General features: G+C 36.6%; 1 protein-coding gene across 5 annotated transcripts in view; it reads left to right on the top strand.

Annotated features, from left to right (window-relative positions):
- The window catches only part of LOC125254985 (arf-GAP with coiled-coil, ANK repeat and PH domain-containing protein 2-like), a 53,041-nt gene extending 34,208 nt beyond the window's left edge, over positions 1 to 18,833 (top strand). Inside the window, exons 10-24 of one of the 5 annotated variants that reach the window (XR_007181807.1) lie at positions 719 to 831; positions 960 to 1,011; positions 1,097 to 1,197; positions 1,682 to 1,787; positions 1,884 to 2,092; positions 6,956 to 7,025; positions 7,357 to 7,451; positions 7,870 to 8,060; positions 11,242 to 11,322; positions 11,864 to 11,956; positions 13,124 to 13,347; positions 15,274 to 15,383; positions 15,471 to 15,581; positions 15,688 to 17,302; positions 17,435 to 18,833. Coding sequence is in view for 3 of the 5 variants with exons in the window: in XM_048169863.1 (XP_048025820.1) it covers positions 719 to 831; positions 960 to 1,011; positions 1,097 to 1,197; positions 1,682 to 1,787; positions 1,884 to 2,092; positions 6,956 to 7,025; positions 7,357 to 7,451; positions 7,870 to 8,060; positions 11,242 to 11,322; positions 11,864 to 11,956; positions 13,124 to 13,347; positions 15,274 to 15,383; positions 15,471 to 15,581; positions 15,688 to 15,749; positions 17,435 to 17,514 (1,698 nt within the window). In the remaining 2 variants the exon portion in view is untranslated. The remainder of the gene's footprint in view (positions 1 to 718; positions 832 to 959; positions 1,012 to 1,096; positions 1,198 to 1,681; positions 1,788 to 1,883; positions 2,093 to 6,955; positions 7,026 to 7,356; positions 7,452 to 7,869; positions 8,061 to 11,241; positions 11,323 to 11,863; positions 11,957 to 13,123; positions 13,348 to 15,273; positions 15,384 to 15,470; positions 15,582 to 15,687; positions 17,303 to 17,434) is intronic. The other 4 variants (XM_048169863.1, XM_048169870.1, XR_007181810.1 and 1 more) reach the window with 4 other exon arrangements.
- The last annotated feature ends 6,118 nt before the right edge of the window (positions 18,834 to 24,951 follow it).

Raw genomic sequence — 24,951 nt, 5'->3', positions numbered from 1 at the left:
CTAGTATTACTGGGGCTTTGCTAGTCTGAACTCAGCTGGGCTTGACTTAACTAGTCTGAGCTCAGCCCAGCTCACATGACATCTACAGGAAGCAGGGATCTTAGATTATCCTTAAAGTGAACAACAATGAGTGGTCAGAGTGCTTATCACGATTTCGTACAGTGCTGTGATGTCATGCCTAGTGCACTGTAAATAAATTCACTATTCGTACATCTAATTATTGGTATTTGTAATTGGCCATTTTGGTTTCTGAACAAGTGTATAGTGTAAAGCTGTCACATTTACAATTGCTCAGCTGAATTTCACTGACAAAATACAGTCATTTCAATAGTAATGCATGCAATGAAAAAATGAAGAAAAAAAAAACAGTACTTTTGCCTTCAGTCGCAAAACTTGCATTCTGCCATCTGTTAAATCATCTAAGATGTATTAAGCGAGGTATGAAGAACGGACCCCTGGGCTTTTAAAGTGTTAGCTGTTGTTACAAGCAAACCACTTAACCTCGGGTTACTCCATGATTTGACAGATACTAAGTTCAAGTATAATGTTCTTCTTGTGATCTTGTGCTTTTATCATCTATCTATCGTCCATTAGCAAAACATTGAGTGTGCATCGTGTTGTCAGCCAAAATGTGTGTGGAGTGTTTATACAGTATGTTTATTGATATTGACTGATTCAATTCAATTCCTTTTTTTTTTTTTTTGCCTTTTCTGCTCAGGACTTCTCAAATGACGACACTAAGCTGGAGTACAATGTGGATGCAGAAAATGGGATTGTCATGGAGGGATATCTGTTCAAGAGGGCCAGTAATGCCTTCAAAACATGGAACAGGTCAGTGACAAGACATGCATTCATACTGTGTCTCCTTACAGCAGTAACTAATGGTTAGTGGGTACTTCCAGTTAATCACATACACATCAACAACATTTTCATTGTTGCTATTTGCACTTTCTTTGCAGGCGATGGTTCTCCATTCAGAACAATCAGCTAGTGTACCAAAAAAAATTTAAGGTAATCCTTGGATAATATGAAAGTACAAACAAAAATGTCAAACTTCGGCTGTGTTTTTAGCAGTCGTTTTGGTATTATATTTCAGGATAACCCTACAGTTGTGGTGGAAGACTTGCGGTTATGCACCGTCAAACACTGCGAGGACATTGAGCGCAGATTCTGTTTTGAAGTTGTTTCTCCAACAAAGTGAGTATAAGAACACAATTATGATCACTCTGATCAGTTTTATTTTTGCATGGAACACAAAGTCATGTTTATTTTTTGAACACCTGAATTGTCTGTTAAGGTTTTACCCCTTGTGATGGATGATTAAGGCCTTCGGCCTTATTTGGCCTTTGTGTTTCCTCAAATTTATACCCTTTGAAACAGGAAGTCATAGTTGGATAATATGTTCCTAGTGACCCTGGTGTGCTAAAAAGAATTTCAATAATTGTGGCTCTGTTTTGGAGGGAAAAAATATATATATTTCACAATGCAATTTTTTCCCTCTACTTTTAAGTCTTTTACTTCAAGTGAAAGGTTAGATTTTTGTGATTTTTTTTTTTTTTTTTTTTTTTTTTTTTTTTTAAATAAAAGATCATATTTCACTAAAAAAGACAAAATACTGATTCTTGTATGATTATTTTGCAGTGCATAACTGTACAGATAGTTGATGTTCTTTCTACTAAAGGAGCTGTATGATGCAAGCGGATTCTGAAAAACTCAGGCAGGCCTGGATCAAAGCCGTCCAAAACAGTATCGCTACAGCCTTCAGGGACAAAGCAGAGGACGTAGAGGTACCTCACTTACTATTTCATTCACCTACTTTATGCCAAGCTAGAGATGCTATGACAACCATCAGCGCTTTGATAACAGTGGAATGTGCTTGGCAGAAGATGGACAGAAAGTCGTCTACATCTACAGGCAGTCTGGACTCTGGTGGCGATGCGAAGGAGAAGTCTCTTAAGGGTGAAAGTGCGCTGCAAAGGGTCATGGCCATAGCCGGAAACAACAGCTGCTGTGATTGTGGGCAGCCGGACCCGCGCTGGGCGAGCATCAATCTGGGCATCACTCTCTGCATACAGTGCTCTGGAATACACAGGTGTGTGTCTGCCAACACTTTACTGCAGTTATTCTTCAGAGTAGTGGTTCACCGATATTGTTTTGTTTTTGTGTTTTTGTTTTTTATGGTTGATGCTGATATTTTAGAGAGCATGGTGGCTGATATTTGTGTTTTTATATATATATATATATATCACAAAAAAATGTAAATAATAATAATAAACACCTGCATAACAATTGCTAAAAATGAAATTCATATTTATTTTACGTAATGTTTACTGAATTAGAAGTTAATTATTAGAAAATTAATTATTTGAAAAATCCCAAATAAATCTGTAAAAATAAGAGAGATTCTGTAGTCTTATCGTATTTTTCACAAATAAGTAAATTGTTAAAAAACAAAAATGAATTAAAGGGTTAGTTCACACAAAAATGAAATTTCAGTAATTAATTACTCACCCTCATGTCGTTCCAAACCCGTAAGACCTTCATTCATCTTCAGAGCACAAATTAATGTATTTTTGTTGAAAACTGAGAGCTCTCTGACCCCAATTTAAGTACCACTTTCAAGGCTCAGAAAGGTAGTAAAGACATCATTAAAATTTTACATGTGACTACACAATGCATCGCTTCCAGGTTCTACGTCAAAACAGCAACTCAGTATTGGCCAACGCCATTCACGTGAGCAGCACAACGTATGCGTGTGATGCTGACACAGGAGCTGGCCAATAATGAACTGCCATTCTGACGTAGAACCTGGAAGCAATGCACTGTGTCTTTAACATAAACAGCATAGCAGAATGACAGGGAAGATAAGAAATTGTTGAATAAAGTCGTTATTTTTGTTTTGTTTTTGCGCACAAAAAGTATTCTCATCGCTTCATAAAATTAAGGTTGAACCACTGTAGATACATGGACTATTTTAATGATGTCTTTACTACCTTTCTGGGCCTTGAAAGTGGTACTTAAATTGCTGTCTGTGGAGGGGTCAGAGAGCTCTCGGATTTCATTAGAGCTCTCAGTGTTTGTTGGTTTTCCTCTTGATGCCTTCTACCACTGTTATGGGGAACTCATAAGAGTGTGAGGAGCCAAATAAGCCTGGGTAGAAGGCCGAGCTGATACAGCCAGGTTTTGAATTTTCTGGGGAGTCTGGACCTGTCGATCTTCCTCAACCATTCTTCGGTTTGCTTCACAGCTTCTGCAATATTGGCACCATCTTTCAATGATGTATTGATCCACTTTCCCAAGCACTTTATATGGCTGTCCTCAATGGATAGAAAGACCTCACCTTGAACTTGGAGGTCAAATTTACTTGTGACTTTGCCCTTCCTGATCACCAGCCTTCAGGACTTTCTGGCCTTAAATGACAACTTTGCCGTAGGTTATGCTTTCCACTGCTGTTATTAGAAGGTTAATGCCCATTATAAAGAGGGTAAGGGAGATGGTGCATCCCATTGGAATTCCCTTATGGAAATCCTGCCAATTGGTTTTCCACTGGGCTGATGTAAACCACAGTTTGATCCCTCCTAGATTGCTGGTGATCATTTTTTGAATAGCAAATGGGATGTGGTAATGGTTGAGTCCAAGCTGGATGAGATTGTGTGGGATAGATTCATAGGTGTTCGTTAGATCTAACCAGACCACTGTTAGATCGCCTTTCTTCTGTTTGGCCTTTTAGATCAACTGGCTGATCATTGATGTGTGTTCCAGATAGCCTGAAAAGCCTGGGATACCGCCTTTCTGGATGGAAGTATTGATGTAATTATTCTGCATCATGAAGGTGGTCAACTTGCAAGCGCAGAGAAAAAACTTTGCATTTCACACTCAGGAGGGAGATTGACCTGAACTGGGCGATTGTGGAGGAACCCTGTTCTTTTGGGATAAAACATCCCTCTGCCAGCTTCCAGCTTGCTGGAATTGAACCTTCCTCAATCTTCTTCCACAACCTTCACAGAATTTCGGGCTTTTCTTATATGCCTTATACTGTATGGTATACCACTTATATGAAAACATACGGGTCTTTTACAAACTGTGCTCGTCTCTTCTCTTTCATCTTCCTCTGCTGTGGAAGGTGTTCTACCCTACGAAGCTTGCACAGCTGTTCCCACAGCTTTCTTGTTAAATCTTTTATACCTTCCTTTTCAGCGAGCAAGCTGGTTTTAAACAGTTTGTTGAGTGCTTATATTTCCTTCCTCAGACGATGCATCTCCCTTTCCCTCCTGTTTGGTTGCTGAGGTAGTTGGGGCTGCTCTCTCTGCTTGATTGGGATAAATTATTCTTTGGCAAGGTTGTATGTGATGGTTTTGAGCGAGTCGATTTTTCTGTGGACTGAGCCCATTGAAGCGGCTTCCAGAATGCCATCTAACTGCGTCCATGTGGTGTTGTCCGAGGCTCTTGGCCATTTGATCCTCTCTTTCCTCAGTGAATGGATAGGGAAAACTGGAGAGTGGCTTACTTGATTGAGTCGCTGGTGTCGGGGCGACTTGAGTGCGAAGAGATCTTCAGCTCTGTGGTGTGCTTTCTGGCTGGAGCTCTCCTTCGTCTCTCTGGACACTAGATCCATGTGCTGCACTTGAGCCACTGTTGTTCTTCACCTGGACTTGCTCTGGTGTATCTTGAGCCCTCTGATGTTTTTGAAAATTTTGCTGCAATGGCATTTTGCTGTGAAATCCTCTCCAGTCAATGTTGTTTGCTCCAGCTTTCTTATAGTCTTATTTTCTGTCCTAGCCGTTACCGGTGTAACTGTCCCACTGGGTCTCCATCCTCCCCCCCTCTCAGGAGTCTCTGGGGGTTTTGCTCATCTTGATAATTCATAGCTTAAATGGTTCCCTCTTGCGAGTGCTGCACACAAGGTTGCTAGCCTGGGGTTCCCATGCCAGAAAATCTTATGAAAGCCAAAATGATATCTAGCGTCCCATTCATTAACAACCAAATAAACATTCACCGTACTCTCTTGATAGTCAGACTGCTGACAATTCTGGAATTTCGGTCAAATACAGGCTATTTTCACTGTCTATAAAACATACAATACAAATGTTTAAAATTTGTGGCCTGCCCAACTCGGGAACTTGGGTATCAAAATTATTCCTGAGCTTCCCAGTGGTAAATACGACTTGAGAGGGCATTCATGTCCAATTTACAATAATTCAGATAACACGTGAAGGCAGCATGTTTTTTTGTTTGTTTTTTTTTCCAAATAAAGACAAGGAAGTTCAAATTTTACATACAGCACACAGTAAATATGACAAGAATATGTCAGTGGGCAACTATAAAAGCAGTTAAAAGCCAGCAGGGTGTTGATTGAGCAAATTTCAGTTAAAGAAATGTATCTATATATTACACAATAAACAGGCATAATTAGTCGATTAAATATATTGACCATATATATATGCATCATAGCACAGCACAGAGCTGACACATTGGCCAAACAGAAAAATGTTTCATACAAAGACAATAATTAAAAAAAGACAACTGTCGGCCTATATATTGCCTTAGCTTTGCCGAAATATCGGTTGTGTGTGTATTGAAACCAGATATTTACATACACTTCAGAAAAAAATACAACTTTTTTTTCTTTACTGTCATACATTAAATCAGAGTAAACTTTTTCTGTTTTAGATCAATAAATATTAACATATTTTTTGCATTTGTTAAATGTCAGAATCGAGCGAGGGAGAATTTTTATGTATTTTTCTTATCACTTTCATCAATGTCAGAAGTATACATACACAAAGTTTATTGTGTCTTTTAAACAAAAAGAAACTCCAGATGATTCCATTCTGTGCTGAAGAAGCTTCTGATAGGTTAATTGATTCCATTTGAGTTAATTGGTGGCACACCTGTGGATGCATAAAAAGGCACACCTCAAACACAGAGCCTCTTTCTTTGACATCATGGGAAAATCAAGACAAATCAACCAAGACATCAGGAAAAGAATTGTGGACCTCCACAAGAGTGGCTCATCCTTCGGTGCAATTTCCAGATGCCTGAAGGTCCCACGTTCATCCGTACAGACAATAATACGCAAGTATAAAAAACATGGGAATGTACAACCATCATACCGCTCAGGAAGGAGATGGTTCCCAGAGAGGAACTTTTTTTGGTGCGAAATGTGCGAATCAACCCCAGGACAACAGCAAAAGACCTTGTGAAGATGCTGGCTGAAACTGGCAAGACAGTGTCATTATCCACAGTAAAACGAGTCCTGTACCACCATGAGCTGACAAGTTACTCTGGGAAGAGAAAGCCATTACTTCAAAACCACCATAAAAAAGCCAGACTACAGTTTGCAACTGCACATGGGGACAAAAATCTTAAATTCTGGAGACGCAAATGGGTCTTCCAAATGGACGATGACACCAAGCATACCTCCAAATTAGTTACAAAGTGGCTTAAGGACAACAAAATCAAGGTATTGGATTGGCCATCACAAAGCCCTGATCTCAATCCCATAGAAAATTTGTGGGCGGCACTGAAAAGGCAAGTGCGAGCAAGAAGGCCTACAAACCTGACCCAGTTACACCAGTTCTGTAAAGAGGAGTGGCCCAAAATTCCAGCAAACTATTGTAGAAAGCTTGTGGAAGGATACCCAAAATGTTTGGCCCAAGTGAAACAGTTTCGGGGCAATTCTACCAAATACTAAGGAAGTGTATGTATACTTCTGACTTTGATGAAAGTGATAAAAGAAAATACATAAAAATTCGCCCTCACTCGATTCTGACATTTAACAAATGCAAAAAATATATTAATATTTATTGATCTAAAACAGAAAAAGTTTACTCTGATTTAATGTACAGTATGACCGTAAAGGAAAAAAAAGTTTTTGTGTTTTTTCTGAAGTGTATGTAAATATCTGGTTTCCACTGTATACATATAATTACACAATATATTTTTGGTTTGTCAGGAGTCTTGGAGTCCATTTTTCTAAGGTCAGATCTCTAACGCTGGACACATGGGAGCCTGAACTGCTCAAGGTGAGACACGAGGCTTCAGTCCTGACATAATGAACATATGGATGTGGATCGACAGATGTTTGTTAGAGCATATGAGCATCTGTCCATCTCTTTCATCTTGTAAACATCTCATTACCTCATACACTTGAATTCATTGATCGTTTTCAGACATGTCATTGCACCAGGTTTAAGCTTTGCAGAGTTTGTCTGTCAGTTCAAATAGGAAAAATACACATCTTCGTTTCTGTCAAGATTTTTCAAAAGGATTTTTTCCTCTTCTAAAATGGTCCAGTTTTTTGGGGAAACAGTTCTTGTATATTATTGAATAATACAGTTCCTTTTTTTTATTAAGTTGATGTGTGAGCTGGGAAATGGTGTCATAAATCAGATATACGAGGCTCGACGAGAAGAACTAGGATCCAGAAAACCACAACCAGGAGATCCCAGGTAAAAAATAAAAAAAAAGCTTATAATTCAGCTTTGATCACAGATATAAATTACATTTTAACATATATTCACATAGAAAACAGCTATTTTAAATGGTAATAATATTTCACAATATTGCTGTTTGTATTGTATTTTTGATCAAATAAATGCAGCCTTGGTGAGCACAACAACATAAAAAAAAAAAAACATTAAAAAAATATTTCAAAAGCATAACAAAATAATTGTAATTGTTTTTTTGTTTTTTTTACATTTGTAGCTGTGTAGCTGTGGTGCCAAAGATATTTAGTGAAGTATGAACAGTATTAAACATGGATCAATTTAAACCAAGATTACTTTATAGAAAATGTATGGAAATTAAGGAAAACAAAAAATAATTTTCAAGTGTAAAAGTTCACTGTTTGTGTCTTGTGACCCACAGGCATGAGGTGGAGGCCTACATTAAAGCCAAGTATGTGGAGCGAAGGTTTATACAGAGACGGTCAGAAGATGAGATCAGACAGAAGGTGTTATCACTCAGTAAGCAAGATAAACGTCTCAGCGGCTGCTCGGATGCCCAACCTACAAGTGGACCGTCAACATCAAAACCCCGTCCAGCCTCTGGTTCCTCTGGTGAGTAGATCATCAGGTCTGATCAAACCCCAGTGTGATCCGTCTTCTCGATCCTGCAACTTGGACCCTCTGCTGATTCGATTTAACCTTTGCTTTGTCTTGCCATGACCCCGTTTAGCTGGTATTATCATCTATCATCATCCAAGTGGTGTAATCACCATAGACGGATGTTCATGGTAGAGGTCTTCACAGGTCCACTTCAATACGAAAACCCAAGGCCCGACCTGAGACTAGGGTTGGGTATTGTTTGAATTTTAGCGATTCCAATTCTGCTGATCGATTCTCAGTTTCAACAGCAAAAAGGTAAAAAAACAAAAAAAAACATTTAGATATCAAACATATTTGTGTCTTTTTGCAAAACATTCTGTTGCAGCTGGAAACCATGAACAAAAAATAGGCAGCCTAAAGAACACTTACACAAGGAGCCTGCAATGATTAGTCTACAAATTATAGTCTATAATTTGATGTAAACAGTAAGTCTATGTAATATTCACATATGCAGTTTATAGGGGACATACATACATAGCAGTTACAGTATGAAATATTATTTAAACCTATAACATTTTACATAGATAACTTTTAAACATAGCCTATAATATTTTTGCATTTACATGTTTTTATCTCCTAGTTCAGATTTTATAACTCAAAATTGTGTTTATATCACAATATCACAATTCTGAGGATAAAAAAGTCAGAATTGTGGGATATAAACTCACAATTCTGAGGAAAAGAATACTGAGTGTATCTCACAATTTTGTTTTTCCTTCCAAGAATTGTGGGATATAAACTGATTTGCAAGAAAAAAAGTCTGAATTGTGAGATATAAACTCAAAATAAACATTTTTTTAAAAAATTCTTTTGTTCTTTGGCTTCCACAACGCCATTGCTGTTTGCAAACACAAAATAGGTCTATTGTCACTGGCATTAGCACAGCCGTTGCTTAGAGTCAATGTAGTGTTTACCTTCATCTATTCTTCAACACAATGGTAACCACAAAAACTTCAACATTACAGAAACTCTTTTAAATGTCAAACATAACAGCATTAAAGACTAATAGGTCTATCCCTTTACTAAAAACAAATAAATTAACACTTAGTTTCAATGTTTAATCTACTTATCCAGTCCTATGCAAAGCATGCTGGGAACTAGAAATCCACTGCCTAATTTCTGAAGTTATCAAGGCAATTTCTTTATGTTACTACAACTTAATTTATTTATTTATTTTTTTTAAAAAAAGCCAATTAATGCAGAAATTTGTTTAAATTACAAACAATATTAAGTTGATGTAATGATCAACATTATTATGTCAACAGAACTCAACAAAATAATGTTTGCAACTTAAAAGGTTTAATTAACATAATGAATTAGAATTTTTAACTTGCAACCATGCATTTATTTAAGTTGTGGTGACTGGTCCCCCGAATTACTTTTAGAGTGTATATTATGAGATAATTCAAGTGTTTTTTTTTAATACGTATACATGTAAATCTATTGTAGGAGCCCTTCAAAACAAAATTAGGAACTTTTAAAATAGCATAATAGGGGCACTTTAAAGGTGCCCTAGAATCAAAAATTTAATTTACCTTGGCATAGTTAAATAACACGAGTTCAGTACATTGAAAAGACATACATTGAGTTTCAAACTCCATTGTTTCCTCCTTCTTATGTAAATCTCATTTGTTTAAAAGACCTCCGAAGAACAGGCGAATCTCAACATAACACAGACTGTTACGTAACAGTCGGGATCATTAATATGTATGACCTCAATATTTGCATATGCCAGCCCATGTTCGAGGCATTACACAAGGGCAGCCAGTATTAACGTCTGGATCTGTGCACAGCTGAGTCATCAGACTAGGTAAGCAAGCAAGAACAATAGCGAAAAATGGCAGATGGAGCGATAATAACTGACATGATCCATGATAACATGATATTTTTAGTGATATTTGTAAATTGTCTTTCTAAATGTTTCGTTAGCATGTTGCTAATGTACTGTTAAATGTGGTTAAAGTTACCATTGTTTATTACTGTATTCACGGAGACCAGAGCTGTCGCTATTTTCTTTTGTAAACACTTGCAGTCTGTATAATGCATGGGGGGCAGGGAGCACGAGATTTAAAGGGGCCACAGCCTGAATCGGTGCATAGTTAATGATGTCTCAAAATAGGCAGTTAAAAAAAATTAATTAAAAAAATCTATGGGGTATTTTGAGCTGAAACTTCACAGACACATTCAGGGGACACCTTAGACTTACATTACATCTTGTGAAAGAAGGTTCTAGGGCACCTTTAAGACTGTTTTTACATGGATATTTTGACATAATTTTGTGTATATTTGTCTGTTCAAGCGCAAGAGAGCAAATTGAGAATTTTATAACAAATATTCAATTTCTGACCTTAAGTATACGATTCCAGAATTGGATTTGGTTTTTGATTCCCATCCCCACCAGAGACTCGACTAGGTCCAAAACTTTGACGAGTGCCTTGAGTCTGATATTAGCCGCCTTGGGTCTTATAAATAAATGTGCTTTTTACTGATTGGACCCAAGAAATGACAACGTTATTATCCCCTGCAATAGGCATTTGCCTGTTAATATTAACGTTAATGTAATTTTCCTTGTCGTCTGAAGTTCAACGTTAAGCTTGTGAACTGTTTATCTTCTTGGAATTGCTCTTCCCAGCTAAGAAAAAAAGTTTTTCAAACAAAACAATTTGTGAAAATCCACACAAAGCATATTTTCCCACATTTTTGACATACACAGAGTAGCTATTGGCTATCTGGCAACATGACTTAACAACACATCTAACGTAAAGGTTACAAAGAAGGACCGGAGAATGAATATGGTAGGAAGATGGGAATACTTTGAAATCTACACTTTAACATCGATGCCTCTTTTACATTAAAGTCTAGTCAGGTTTTTGAAAAAATTGCCGTTGGGGCAGACTCTCGTCTAATTTTATTGGGTCTGTCTCGAATTTTTTTCATTTTTAAAAGTTAATTTATGCACGTCGCGTTCAGGTAAGAAATTATTCATGTCGGATACAGATCTTAGGACCCGAGAAGACCTCTAGTTGATGATGTGAACGGGGCCTGAGGCTCAACGAAATGCTTTTACTCTGTGTTTCTGCTCCTCTCTGTTTGTACGATCCTAACCCTGCTCCCGGCTTTTGTGTTGCTGAAGCGCACCTCGAGTCTCTCTTCTGTGTAGATGAGCTTGATTCTCTCTTCTCCTACTTTAACTCCTCCGCCAAGCCACGTCATTGTAAGTACAGCTGTCTGTGTCCCTCCCGCTGTCTTATTTCAGTGTCACGGTTGAGCAATATTCAGAATGTCACACTTTTATTTCATGAGTACGAATTTGAATTGAACTGGTCACAGATTCTACAGGATTTTGAATTGAATGACAGGAAGAGAAATTTACTGAATTGGAATTCCGTGAAATTCAACAGTCATGCAACAAAACAAATAATATTACACATAATTATAATATAAATAATATATTTAATCGACTAATTATGCCTGTTTATTGTGTAATATATAGATACATTTCTTTAACTGAAATTTGCTCAATCAACACCCTGCTGGCTTTTCTGTGAAGAAAACATTGCAGAATCTCTCCATCGCTCAACATCCCATCACACATTTCTTGTAAGGAACTTTAACATTGCTTATGCATATTTCTTTTCTCCTTTGGATGTTTCCATTCGTTTTCCTGTTTTGTTTCACGCTTTGTTTTGTGATGTTGCTGGTTTGCATACTGTATTGCAGAAGAGTCAGTCTGTAAGTTGATCTCTGTTTGACAGTGAAAAGTACAGACGGTGAAACGCAGAACCAATCAGATGGAAGCAGAGAGATGTTGAGTACAAGTGCTTCCTCCAACACGCTCGACGACACAGGTCAGTCTGATCGCCACTGACCAACACATGAGCTTCAGGGAAAGAAGCCTGCACAATTTAGGGGGAAAAAAAAAATTGCTGATAAAAATTTAGATTTTAAAATGCAGCTTAAAAAAGAAACTCCAGGTTTGCTGTGATTGTTTGTAGTGCTGTAAAATGTGGCCTAAAATTTGTGGTTATATATCAATATGACTATAAACTAATAATATTGATTATTAATTATAACTCAGAATTCTGACTTTTCTGAGATATAAACTTGGAATTCTGACTTTTTTCTTCACACAGTTCTGATATAAACTTGAAATTTGAACATTTTTCTCACAATTCCAAGTTTATAACATGCAATTCTGACTTTTTTCTCGCAATTATGAGATATAAACTCGCAATCCTGACTTTTTCTTGCAATTCCAAGTTTATAACGTGCAATTTTGATTTTTTTTTTTTTTTTTTTTCCAATTCCAAGTTTAGAACTTGCCATTCTGATGTTTTCTCGCAATTCAGATATAAGCTTGTATTTTTTAGTTTTTTTTCTTGCAGTTCCAAGTTTATAACTTGCAATTCTGACTTTTCCCACAAAAGTCTGAGATATAAACCTGGAATTAGGGGGAAAAGTCAGAATTTTCAATTACATTAAAAAAAAAAAAAAAAAAAAAAATCGTGGCAGAAACAAGCTCCCAAAAATGATCACACTTACTAACGTGATTCGTTAAGTGATTTTAATTAATCAAACCAAAAGAATAGCTCAAAATTCAGAAATGAAAATTGTCTTCATATACGCACTTTCATGTCACTTAAACATTCTCTTGTAAAATAAGTTATTTAGCAGAATGTCAAGGCATTTTCTTTTCCATAAAAGGAAAGTAGAGCTTAACCATCGGCTTTTGAGTTTGAAGAAACTTTATACTACTTTATACTTTATACTGTCAAGACAAGTCATGTCACATTTATGTATATAGCACTTTTTACAAAACATCTTAACAGTAATAAACAAGAAAATGACATTGCACAATTCTTCAGTTATGAAAAGAATACAATTCCAGCTGTAAAGCAGGTTTTAAAAACAACAACGGTGTCATTATTCAGCTCGATTGTTCTTTATTCAAATTTTGTGTTTGTTCTCATGTGATATTGTTCATTGATCGAGCTCTGGCTTCACCTTTCATTCAGAAACAACAGAGACGCATATCTCCGAGCCTCCAGAAGAGTGTTCTGGTAAAGATCTGATGGTTTTCTGTGAGCCGAAGCAGTTCACCCCCGGCCTGCAGCTGTACTGGGCCTCTTTCTCTCGCAGTTTGCCCGAAATGGCTGAAGCTCTCGCACATGGAGGCGAAGTTAACTGGACCAACACAGACGATAAGAACAGGACACCACTAATAATGGCTGTTCATGGGGTGAGGAGAATATGCTCAAGGCCAAAGCCACTTTCACACATGAAATCTGATAAATTGGTGTAAAATTGCAACTTTTTCAAGAGATCTAGTTATAGAAAATCCTTTCTGTGCTTCATACACATTGCTGCTGTTCGCATACCACCTTTGACAATCTTCTGGTGGGTGTGTGGGTTTTTTGTCTTAAATATTCGATTTTCACACGGGTGTACACAAAACGCCTCTTTCCGCTAATTGGTCAACCAAAGATCAACCAGTGCCAGTTTCAGTTTTTCCACAGTTCCGTACAACAGAATAATAGTCCTCCGCTGCCGTAGTTGAACTGTTTCTTAAAGCGTTTATTACAAATAAACAGTCATCAAACAACCGGCTAAGGAATGTTTTGACACAACTGCACTGGGCAGGGCATAGAAAGGGCTTTCTTCTGTATATGTACACTACTGCTCAAAAGTTTGGGATCGGTAAGATTTTTAATGTTTTTAAAAGAAGTTTCGTCTGCTCACCAAGGGTGCATTTACTTAATTAAAAATACAGTAAAAACAGTATTATTGTGAAATATTATTACAGTTTAAAATGACTGTTTTCTATTTGAAAATATTTTAAAATGTAATTTATTCTTGTGATGACAAAGCTGAATTTTCAGCATCGTTACTCCAGTCTTCAGTGTCACATGATCCTTCAGAAATCATTCTAATATGTCAATTTGCTGCTCAAGAAACATTTATTGTTTACAATTGTACAAAATATTTGTGTACAATATTTTTTTTCAGGATTCTTTGATGAATAGAAAGTTCAAAAGAACAGTGTTTATCTGAAATCTAATCTTTTGTAACATTATAAATGTCTTTACTGCCACTTTTGATTGATTTAATGCATCCTTGCTGAATAAAAGTATTAATTTCTTTAATTTCTTTTCAAAAAAATAAAAATAAAAATTCTTACTGACCCCAAACTTTTGAACGGTAGTGTAAAATGTTACAAAAGCTTTGTATTTTAGATAAATGCTGTTCTTTTGAACTTTCTATTCATCAAGGAATCCTGAAAAAAAAAGTACACAACTGTTTTCAACATTGATAATAATAACAAATATTTCTTGAGGAACTAATGATCATATTAGAATGATTTCTGAAGGATCATGTGACACTGAAGACTGGAGTAATGATGCTGAAAATTTAGCTTTGCCAACACGAGAATAAATTACTTTGTAAAATATATTCAAATAGAAAACAGTTATTTTAAATTGTAATAATTTTTCACAACATTACTGTTTTTACTGTATTTTTAATTAAATAAATTAAGCCTTGGTGAGCAGACAAAACTTCTTTTAAAAACATGAAAAATCTTACCGATCCCAAACTTTTGAGCGGTAGTGTATCTCTATATATTTTTTTAAAAAAAGCTAAAAACAAATAAATGCACCATTCATCTAATGGGGGGGTGGGTGTTTTGTGATTTTTGCTTTTTGTGGGTTTTTTTTTTTATTTATTTTTTTTTTTTTTTCATATTGGTTTCGTTTTGTGGTTTTTGTTTTGGGTTTTTTTTTTTGTACTTTTTGTTTCATGATTTATTTTATATTTATCGTTTATATTATTTTGTTTCGCTTTTTTTTTGTTATTTTGTTTTTTAGCTATTGTTTTTTTTTTTTGTCGACATACCGCAATTAATCATGCTCAATAGATTTTTACTTTTGTTATAATTGCTTTTACTTTCAAATAATAAATGTTCTTGGTCTAATTGTATGATTCATCATGAGTGCATCTTATTCAATGCATGTTAATCCAAAAAGAATGTCTGGCTAAAATTTGAAAATGTAATGCACCACATTACAGAAATAATTATGAATGCTGTTTTATTTTGACTTCATATTTACAGCAAAGGCTGAGCGTTTGAACGTGTCTTATGTGTTTATCACCTTTGTGTCTGTATAAGGGTTCTCTCGTCACCTGTGAATTCCTCCTCCAAAATTCAGCCAGCGTCAATCAGCAGGACAAACTCGGCAGAGGACCTTTACATCATGCCACTATACTGGGCCATACTGGGTTAGTTCTGCTCTACACGCATGACAATAATGCAGTTTTTGTTTTTCTTAGTTGTGACTCCTGGTTTAATGTTTTTTGCTACTGCAGGCAAGCGTGTTTATTTTTAAAACGGGGAGCCAATCAGAACGCAGCAGACGTAGAGAATCAAACGCCACTTTCAATCGCAGTCAAGGCAGCAAACGCTGATATCGTCACGTTGTAAGTTCCCCTAGCTTAGTATTTCCACACGTTTAATGCTTATTGAGAAATTTGTGTTGATCATAAACTGTTTAATGTGGTCTTTGTTTCTGTGTCTGCCTGACAGGCTTCGGCTGGCCAAGATGAATGAGGAGATGCGTGAATCGGAGGGTACGTACAGTCAATCAGGTCAATATAACTCTAACAGCCCTACTGAAATGCAGTACCGGAAGTGTATGGAAGAGTTCATTAGTTTACAGCTCAGAGACTCCTAACATGCATCAATTACTCCCAAATTGCCACAACCTGTAGCAAATGCACAACAGCTGTGAATGTACCCAGTATTTGAAGCTGAGCTTCATTTGGCCCCAGGATGGGTTCATCTGGCCCAAGTGAACAATAATATAGGATGTTACTGCTGGAACACGTGCAATAACAAGTCTTGTGAAAGAGTGACGTAACTGTACTGTACATACAGTATATGCACCTTATTTACATGTGTATTTGTGTATATTAGTCTTAAAATTGTCTAAAAGAGTACTGCAATGAAAGCTCAGTATATTTATGATCATTCTGGCACATTCCTAGTATTTATCACATCATTTGATGTACTTGGGAAGTGAATCAAATCAGTGTGTTTATAAATATTACATCCATGAAGACGTAGTAGATCTGTACAATTCAGTGTTAGTTCTGGATCAAAGACCACTGCTTTTGACAATAGATAAAATATAGATAATTGTTATGAATGCATGTTTTGTTAACAATATCAGAGTTAACAAAACAGACCAATACGTAACATCTATTTTAGCATAAAGTACCACTTTTATCTATATCTATCTATCTATCTATCTATCTATCTATCTATCTATCTATCTATCTATCTATCTATCTATTTAGCTGCTTTATTTTTTTATATATATATATATATATAATTTTTTGTGGAATAGATTAAATTATGTATTTTCTAGATTATTCAGGTATATTTCAAGTGAATTTTGACAGTCTGAATGTTGTTATGAATATTATATTTTGTTCATTTAATTTAGTCTATACTAATGTGCCAAAGGAGTTGGGTTAATTATTATCTAGAGTTGCAGTACTGGCATCAGTCACAGAGCGGCGCAATAGAGCTGGACTTTACGCCGCACAATGCTGTTCAAGAGTGTTTCATTTTCTTCCTCTGCTTCATTTGGCCACAGACGTTTACATCTTAGATTTTCGCTGACTTGACATGATCTCTTTTAAACAAATCTTCCAAACTGTATGCGGCATATCATTATTGCGACAGAGCACAGTCTAAAATTAGTGTCTCAGGTTTATTAATATGCAACATCAAGGTGTTCAGAAGGCCATAAGTGAATTATTATATATAATTCGGCAAAGCATGAAAAACTGTTGTATATTTCTGAGCAGCGCTGTTCATGTACTTTATCATTTTCATAACAGTGAGAAACATTTTATGTGGCCACCTATAGCTCATGTAATTTGTTTTGAACCCAGAACGTTTCTTGAAATGGAAATCTCCACACATTGCCAAACACTTGACAGTATTTCATAAAAATGTATTTTATGTGCTACTATAGGAGAAATATCAAGAAGAATCAGATGTAAAAGTCAATAAATATACTTCATATACCATCATTTGCTGTCATGTGCTTTTCAACTGCAAACACCTGCGTTTCCTCTTTTATCTTGCATTCTCCTGCTGTTCTCTGAGTTTCTGCTCTGAAGTAGCGCAGGTATGGAGCTCATCTCTCTTTGTCTGTGTTCTTGAGTTTTGATTACAGCATGTGCTCGTGTGTTTTGCATGCTTGATGCAGGTAAATAGTTCTATACTTCCCCCACATAATCAAGCTGTTTTCTTTTTACAGGAGATGAAACGTACCAGGACATTTTCCAAGACTTCACCCAGATGGCATCAAATGACCCAGAAAAACTCAACCGCTACTGAGCAAAAGGCCTGTAGACCAGATTTTGGAACTTCCTCATTTTTTTTTATGGGACCCCCCCCCCCCCTTCTTAATTTACAATATATTTTTTTTATAAAATCAATATTGTTGCCCACATAATAATCTGGGTGACATCATATTATATTGCGTTTTTGTCTTTTTATTGTAAATGTAGATAAAACTCTTTCATATAGTTTTTAATTCATGGTTTGGCTCTATAAATATATCTATATAGATTCTCAGATGAAAAAGAGTAATGTAATATGTGTTCGAGCCATAGGATCTCACTTGTGAAACATGCCGAACAATTCTTAAGTAAATGCATGAACAATTTACACTTTTTTTTTTTTTTCTGCTTGTTTCATAAACGAGGCCCATTTTTAGCTAAACAGTACATTTTGGTAAATTCCATCGCTGGATGACTGTAGAGCGAGGATAATACAATTTAAGTTTACATAATACCATTTTTTTTTTTTTTTTAAATATACTTTTATTACATTCATTGTGTACTTAGTTTTTTTTTTTTTTTTTGCAAGATTTTCTCTTCCAAATATGCATTTGAACATCACACTGCAATTATGTTAGCATGTACACCCCACTGTTTTCTTTGTTCAAATACTATTCAAGTGAAACATAATCCTACTACAGAATAAGGGGTGTAAATTGTGTATATTCTGTACATACATCATCTTGGGCTGGGAAACTTTTGGCATTTTGTGGTACTTTAAATGTAATGTAATATCATGAGCTTGTTTGCATCGTCATTTTTTTTTTTTTTTTTTTTTTTTTGTGCTTTTTTCTGTATTTCATTCTGTAATCATTCAAAATGTAATTGCTCTGTATGATTCATGCAGTTTAAGATTATTTTATCAACTGCGAATGTCTGACTGAAAATATCTCAAGATATATTATAAATTGTTTTCTCTACCATTTTTTATATTTTCATATTTCCTTGAAATACTTTTTTATAGTAACTATGTCTAGCTTTTCTCGATTTTTTTTTTTTTTTTTTTTTTTTTTTTTTTTTTTTTTTTTTTTTTAACCAAAATGCTAGTCTAAACCTGTGTGTTAAACCGGTCTCGTTTCTACCTTACATTATCAGATTGTGTGAAGAAATTTCCCATGCAGCGCAGATGCCGTGTTAGTAATGCGCACAGCTCCTGGGCAGAGGCTGATGTTATGTAAACATTGGTGTTGTGTCACTAAAACGCGGCAACCGTTCAGTCGCTCATGACGGGCTGACCTCATGGTCTTGCCAGCTGTGCACTGAATCACCTTTTTTTTATATCATGCTTTTATAAACCTAGAACATTACCCATCACACTGCTTCAGGAGCTTTATTTATAAACCTTGTAAAATAAGAAGGCTTAAGCCATGCATTATGGTTATTCCTACGTTAATCTTAAAGCCACGTGTATAGTGACTCTTAGAAGCAGTGCTTCTGGGAAGTCATTCATTTACTCATGTCATCATTTACTCACCCTCAAGGTGTTCCAAACCTGTATGAATTTCTTTCTTCTGCTGAACACAAAAGAAGATATTTTGAAGATAGTCAGTAACCAAACAGTTGATGGGCCCCATTGACTTTCTTAGTTCTTTTTTCTCTCTTTTTTTCTTGATACTATGGAAGTCATTGGGCCCCATCAACTGTTTGGTTACCCATATTCTTCAAAAAAAAAAATCTTCCTGTCAGCAGAAGAAAGAAATTCATACAGGTTTGGAACAACTTGAAGGTTAGTAAATGATGACAAACTTTCACTTAAAGGGATAGTTCACTAATAAATGAATATTCTGTGTCAGTAAGGGGCCATTTACACAACACCATTTTCAACTAAAAATGTAAAACTTTTTATGCATTTTGGCTGTCCATTTACATGACACCGGTATTTGGGCAAACTTTGAAAACAATACCTGTTATCTTGTCTGTGTGAAAACTGTGACGTCATACACATACGTATTATGTGTTGAGTCTAAAGGCGTGTAGCAATTCTTTACAAACTAGCATCACTAACTACTGGCCTGACAGCATAATGCAGTGTTTTTAGTCATTTTTGTCACGCATCCATGTAAACGGGTTGTTTAGACAACATTGTCATCTGTACGCAAAAACACAAAACAAAAAAAACGCGAAAGACAAACTTCTGTTTTTGGTACACTGTTGTTGTGTAAAGTAGACATACCCTTAAAGGGTTAGTTCACCCAAAAATGAAAACTCTGTCATTTATTACTTACCTTCATGCCGTTCCACACCCGTAAAACCTTCGTTCATCTTCGGAACACAAATTAAGATATTTTAGTTGAAATCCGATGGCTCCGTGAGGCCTCCATAAGGAGCAATGACATTATCTCTCTCAAGATCCATAAAGGTACTAAAAACATTTAAATCGGTTCATGTGAGTACAGTGGTTCAATATTAATATTATAAAGCGACGAGAATATTTTTGGTGCGCCAAAATAACGACTTATGTAGTGATGGCCGATTTCAAAACACTGCTTCAGAAAGATTTGGAGCACAAATTAATCAGTGTATCGAATCATGATTCAGATCGCGTGTCAAACTGCCAACGGCTGAAATCACGTGACTTTGGCGCTCCGAACAGCAAATTCGATACACTGATTTATTTGTGCTCTGAATCTTCCTGAAGCAGTGTTTTGAAATCGGCCATCACTATATAAGTCGTTATTTAGTTTTTTTGGCACTCCAAAAATATTCTCGTCGCTTTATAATATTAATATTGAGCCACTGTACTCACATGAACTGATTTAAATATGTTTTTAGTACCTTTATGGATCTTGAGAGAGGACGTGTCATTGCTCCCTATGGAGGCCTCACGGAGCTATCGGATTTCAAATAAAACATCTTAATTTGTGTTCCGAAGATTAGCGAAGGTTTTACGGGTGTGGAACGACATAAGTAATACATGACAGAATTTTCATTTTTGGGTGAATTAACACTTTAAGCTCGGGACTCGCAAAAGCCGACGATCGGCCGTAAAATAATAGCAAACAAGTCAAGGTGGTACAGACAGAATGCTGTTCTAATTTTACATCATGTACCTCAGGGTTCCCACTGGTCCTTTTTAATCCTTGAAAGTTTGTAAATTCCTGGAAAGTTTTTGAAAATAAGCATACATAGATAGAAGTCCTTTTATTAATTTATTTTGTGAAAGAAGTTTTCTGGGAAAAAAAAAAAACATTTTTCCCTCCAGTCCACTAATGTGTTATTTTTGACCTATGCATGCTAGCTTTCTTGATTTACATGCATTTACGCGTTATGTTAAAGTACCTCACGCGGGAGACACTTGTGTTGTACATTGCCATGACGTTCCCGCGCGCACAAAACTACAACGATGGAACCTCAACGTTTCACAGATAACCCATGAGGCAAGAAAAACTTAGAAGTTTTAAGATATATGAATATGCTTTTGATTACATGAGCCTAAGCTCTTTTCAAAAACAATCCATATAAAAGTTAATATCAGATCATTTTAGAATACAGTATAGGATGTAGGCTACCAAATATTCTTCAGTTTTATGCAAAACAGAAATACAACAAATAGAATCAGATCTCTGTCATATGGCCAAAAATAAAAGCAAAAAAAAAATGCTTTTTTGCATAGTTGTGTTTGACACATGAAAACTGTATGTATCTTACAAGGTAACACGATGTAACCTTGCTCTCACTTGAAATGTGTCCCTACATTAAGTCCTTGAATTTGAAGGTATTGGACCTGGAAAGTCCTTCAATTTGAAGTTAACCAAGGTGTGAGAACCCTGCTGAGTGTTTAATAATATCGTGAGCCGAGTGGAATATAGAAAGTGATCAGCATGAATGATATTCAAAACCGTAAGCACGCGCTGCTTTGTTTATGGTTTGTGTATCTGCAGCCTGCAGCGCCGGTCTCCCTTTCTGAATTACGAATATAGACAAATATATATGGAAAAAAAAAATAGACAGCGGTCTCCTTACACGCATTCAGACGGTTATTTGCTGACAGTCGGCTGTAGTTCTCTCGGTGTGTTCACTTGCAGTTGTTTTTTTTTTTTTTTTTTTTTTTTTTCTTCAATAGGGGAGACAACACAGTTGGCTTTTATCAGTGCTAGATCTTTGGCGTCAGTTTGGTGTGTCCCTACCCTTAGTCATCATAATGCAAAATTTAATTAGCATATATCTGCCAAATAGGGGTGTAACAATATATTTTTACTTATTTTTACAATATAATCGCAATAGAAAAATGCAACAAATAATGCAGATAGCAATAATATATTGTGTGATGCTCACCCAAAATGAAAGTTCAAATTTAGTATCAAATATGGTAAACCCAGAAGGTCACACGTTTGAGCTTGAATGTTTATTATTATTAACACGTTAACCCCTTAGCATCCCTAAGGTTTTTGATTGGTATTTGTGGGTGGTACAGTGGAATGCTAAAGAAAATGCATATTTAATAAAATACATTTATTTATTTTAGATGTATGTGGGCAGGGACAGAGAGCAAGCATATGTCTTAACAGAATTTGTATATTTAGCAGAATCAAGAATATTTTAATTCTGGTGTCACCAGATTTCATGAGATGTCATGAAGGCAAAGGACCAAGTCCAAACCTATTCAAGTCCTCTCCTGATGTGATGATAAATTTAGCTTTTTAATGAACAATACTTTTTGTATCATATGTCTTAAAGTAATAATTATTACCAGGGGTAGCCAACCCTGTCCCAAAACACCTTTAAAGTAATCTGGAACACATTCATTAGCTAGTTCAGGTGTGTTTGATTTGGGGTGGGGCTAAACTCTGCAGGATGGTAGCCCACTGGGAGCAGGTTTGGCTACTCCTGATGTAGACTTAAAAATCGTAGCAACCCCCTCCTGTCAGTGTCAAGGTATGCCTGTTGCAGGGCTCTTTAACTCTTCAAGATCCTAATCTAGCTAAATCATTGTCAAAATTTTTAGAAAATCATAGGCTGGTGAATTGATCAGGGATTAAACTACGCAGGACAGTGTGTCGCTCTTCAGGACCAGAATTGGAGAGCCAGAATTTTCCATCAGTGGTGGGGAAGCGTTGTGTCATAAATGATGGGAAATGTTGTAAATGGTGGAAAAAAGAGTTATACAACATGAAAATCACAAGGTGCCAGTGGTGGATTACACCATTTGTATCCCAAACAATGTCTTGCTAACAATAACAATGAATGCTCACTTTAACAATGAGTTTAATCTCAAACTTGTAAAGGTTGTGCTGTTAAAATAACCAGTTGCCAACTGGGGTAAAATTTATGGATATCTATGAAGCAAGAAACTCCACACGTCCAAAGGTTTCTCACCAGGACATTGTCAAGCAGGGATGGGCAGTTCTATTCTGGTCTGGTCCAGAGTTTATCTCCATCCCCAATCAAACACACCTGAAATATCTAACCAAAGTCTTCAGGATTACTTGAAAATTACGGGCAGGTTTGTTCAATCAGGGATGGAGTTAAATGAATTGAACTGCTTATTTATCCCTGATCTAAACCACCATGTCTGTTTACCCGAAGAGTTCCCATTCTACATGATTTGGCAGTTATTTGCTGGGTTTCCACCAGATGTTTACCATTTGTGTTGGCTTGAAACAGCTGCAAACAGTGGCTTGACAGATCTTGCTACCTGCCTTCTGCTATTGGACACCAGATGATTGAAGGAAACCTCAGTGCCTCACTACTTTTTTTAAACAGTGAGACCCGTCTGTCTGCCATGCCAAGTCATTTTCTTCCTGAAGTCACTGAACTGGTGCACTCAAATTATTGCATTGGATGCTTCATAAAAATTTACCAGTGACTGTGGCCTGGGACGGCTGAGCGTATAAAACAAGTCGAGCAACGTTAAATAGATTAAAGAGTGAGTGACTTGACAGTAACTTGAATGAAATAATGTTATGACATCATTTCCATTTGGGGATTGGCCAGATGATACAAAGATAAAAGTCATTCCGTTCTATCCAAGCTAGTGCTTCCGGGCATCCATTCATGCTCTGCGGCGGAGAGAAAATCTGTGGTTGGCTTCCTGCAGAGAGACAGAGAGCCACTGCTTGAGTCCTTTTCCCTCCATAAAAAAAGACATTTGCACAAAAACAAAGAGGCCAAGCTCTATTAATATAATATGTCATATCCTTCTCACAAGTCCCAGGATAACTGTTATTTTAAACTTGTCCATGGCTTCTTCAAACTTATCAAAAGCGACAAGCCAATAGAAACAAGTGCCCCAGCAACAACATGAGTTTGGGTCTGCTAATGCTTCAATTCTGAAACACAAGAAGCCAAATTCTGTCATAGCCTACTTAACGGTAATACCAAGTGGAAAGTGTAGGGGCCAGCCATAACCATGTTCATGGCCAGCATTTGTTCTACCTCTCTATTTAATGATTCCTTTGCCTAATGAACCAAGATCTTCTCACTTCTTTGTCGAAGTTGACCATTCAGGTTTGTCTCATGAGTTCACACTCAAAGAATCACTAGCATGCAAGCATGGAGAATCCAAACAGTCTTTGTGGAATTATTCCTTCAACGGTGATGATGAATGCAGATTAAATGAAAGGGAGCTGTCAGCAACATACTTGCACACCACAATTGTCCACCTAATGTCTGGAAAATTTTAGATATTTCTTGCCCTATACCATCCGTTTACTCATCTCACTCTGGTTGCTTTTTTTATTACTCAATTCTCACTTCCCAGAATAGGGAGGCCCTTGTAGTTTCTCCAGTGGAGACACTTTTAAGAGCAGAGTCACAAGGGTCTCATCATCTACACCTCAATTCTTCGCCAGAGAATGGATGGAAAATCTGTTGAATCCATAACAGGGAATCTGCCTTCCAGCTGTGCTCAAAGAGAGAGTTCAGACAGGTTAGGCCCCTAACCAATACAAGAAGCCTCTGTTGAGTAGGTTATTTCTATCAACACATTGCCCAAGAGGCTATCAGTGACCAAAATGTCTTGGCAGCAGTGATGGGAATAACGGCGTTATAAATAAACGGCGTTACTAACGCCGTTACTTTTTTCAGTGACGAGTAATCAAACGAATTACTTTTCCCCCGTTACAACGTTAATTGTTTATTAATAAAGTAATGTTTTCTGAATCAGTGTCGGCTGTGAAGATGAAGCTGACATACTGACTCTCGTCATCTCCGCATACTGGAGGTGCCTAGAGAGAGAATGCACATTTCATCCGGATTAGGCTACATAATCAGAGTAGCCTATTTCTTTTCGTTTTTAGATATTTCAAGCTTTCTATAGATATATTTCTCATGTCTGCGAGGCAAGCAGCCTATATGCTGAGTTTCGGTTAATTTAGCCTATAAGACGCGCTCCAGTTCACGCGCCAGTGATCGCGTCCGCGCCTGCCATGATTATATTGGCTGTTTCTCAAACGTTCTTCAGCGATCTTGCGTCCTTGTGTTCTTGCTCTAC

Source organism: Megalobrama amblycephala, linkage group LG2 (genome assembly GCF_018812025.1).
Source record: "Megalobrama amblycephala isolate DHTTF-2021 linkage group LG2, ASM1881202v1, whole genome shotgun sequence".
Classification (NCBI taxonomy): Eukaryota; Metazoa; Chordata; class Actinopteri; order Cypriniformes; family Xenocyprididae; genus Megalobrama; species Megalobrama amblycephala.
This window is presented reverse-complemented; position numbering and strand designations above follow the sequence as displayed.